The sequence below is a fragment of the Stegastes partitus genome, unplaced genomic scaffold, assembly GCF_000690725.1.
Source record: "Stegastes partitus isolate 25-593 unplaced genomic scaffold, Stegastes_partitus-1.0.2 Scaffold645, whole genome shotgun sequence".
Classification (NCBI taxonomy): Eukaryota; Metazoa; Chordata; class Actinopteri; family Pomacentridae; genus Stegastes; species Stegastes partitus.
The window spans coordinates 62,260-63,899 of NW_007578376.1; the positions used below are offsets into that span (position 1 = coordinate 62,260).

The following is a 1,640-nucleotide window of genomic DNA, read 5'->3' on the forward strand; positions in this document are numbered from 1 at the left end:
TATAAAAACAATTAAAAAAATGACAGATTATTAAGACAAAGAATAAAATTTACATGAAATAAAAAACATTGATTAAATTGATATAAAATGATAAAACAACAGATGAAAAAGACAAAATGTTTTTTAAAAAAAGATAAAATAGATGAAAACAGAAAAGAATGATAGATTTATAAGCTATATAAGTTAGATTTAAAAAAAAACCCAAAACATTAAGTTAAAATAAAAGGAAAAAATTGTAATAAAGTAGATTTTTAAAGCAGATAAAATGGATAAATACGACAACACATACAATTAAGATAAAGTCATAAAAACGGATGTGATTTAATGTTAAGAAACCAAAATTAAAGTTACTTTTTAATGATGTTTTACCTCGATGATTGAGAACCTGGCTGTTAATCAGTGTTTTTCTATCGTGACAGCGGTCCGGTGCCGGTTCTGGTGATGAGTCTGCTGTTCATCGCATCCGTCTTCATGCTCCACATCTGGGGGAAGTACACCCGCTCTTAATCCGCCCGACCACCTCCGACCCTCGGCTTCTTAAATCTCTGGACCTGGACCAAACAACAGCCCCGTTTCCCTTCAACACCATCACTACGACGACACACACATATTGGATTTTTGTGTGTGTGTGTGTTTCAGTACATAATCTGCATCAGACTTTGGTAACCACCCGGTTGCTTCTTCCCATCACTCTACGATTTTTTGTTTTTTTTTACATTCGATGGGGTGAATTGGACGAAGCCACACCGCTGCCGCACCGGTTCTCGGTGCAGGATCTGCCGGTGGACATTGTTGTTTTCAGGCCCCCCCAACAAGCATTTCTCCCTGTAGCCTGAGTTTCATTTTTTGTTAACAGCATTTGTACAAAATGTTATTGTAATATTGTACAATAAAAAAAAAAAGTGAAAACTAATGTGTGTGCACGCGTGTTTTGAAACATAACCTCACTTTGTTTTAGTGAAATAACCCTGTTTTTGTTTATCAAGTCGTTTAAAGTTGAATGAGGCTTTTGTGTGTTAAATGAGGGAAATATTCTCAGTGACAAGTGATGTTTTCTCACTTTTAACCTTCAGTCTCCATTACCAGACTATTGATGGCTGTACATTCTACCGAAAGTCACTTAGAAATGTTTGTTTTAACAAAAAGTACAGTGTGGATGGTGCTTTTAGCTGGAACATCAGGGATACTAAAACACAGACTGAAATGTTAAGTGTTAAGTTTCACAGTGATTGACGGTTCAGTTAATGATTGAACAAGTGTTGAAACTTACAATTTATTCCACTGAGGTTTTGGCGAAAACTCAGTGATCCTACTGATGTTATTTTTGCCTACAATAGTGTTTATTGTCGGGCCCATAGAAATTCCATTTATAGTTAATTTTTAACTAACCAATAGGTTTCTTCTGGCTGGAAATGACATTAAAGAGAGGAGGACGTCGTGGTCCACATTTTAATGCAGAATTTTGACTTTTATTTATGTAACTTTTGTTCATAATTATTCATCCTCTTCCTCAGTAATCAGTGTCAAAGTCTTTATTTTCCTTCACATCAGTCCATCAGCTGTTCTAGTGTCTAACAGTGTTTCTGGGATTTAGTTCCTCCAAGTGTCCATCTGCAGTTCTTGGAGCTTGAAGGCTTCCT

At 35.7% G+C, this 1,640-nt stretch overlaps 1 protein-coding gene across 1 annotated transcript in view; it reads left to right on the plus strand.

The window, feature by feature from the left end:
- sec61b (SEC61 translocon subunit beta) overlaps window positions 1-913 on the plus strand; it is a 6,113-nt gene extending 5,200 nt beyond the window's left edge. Inside the window, exon 4 of the mRNA XM_008289911.1 lies at window positions 420-913. Within this exon, the coding sequence (XP_008288133.1) occupies window positions 420-507 (88 nt within the window). The 3' untranslated portion in view covers window positions 508-913. The remainder of the gene's footprint in view (window positions 1-419) is intronic.
- Window positions 914-1,640: the final 727 nt, after the last annotated feature.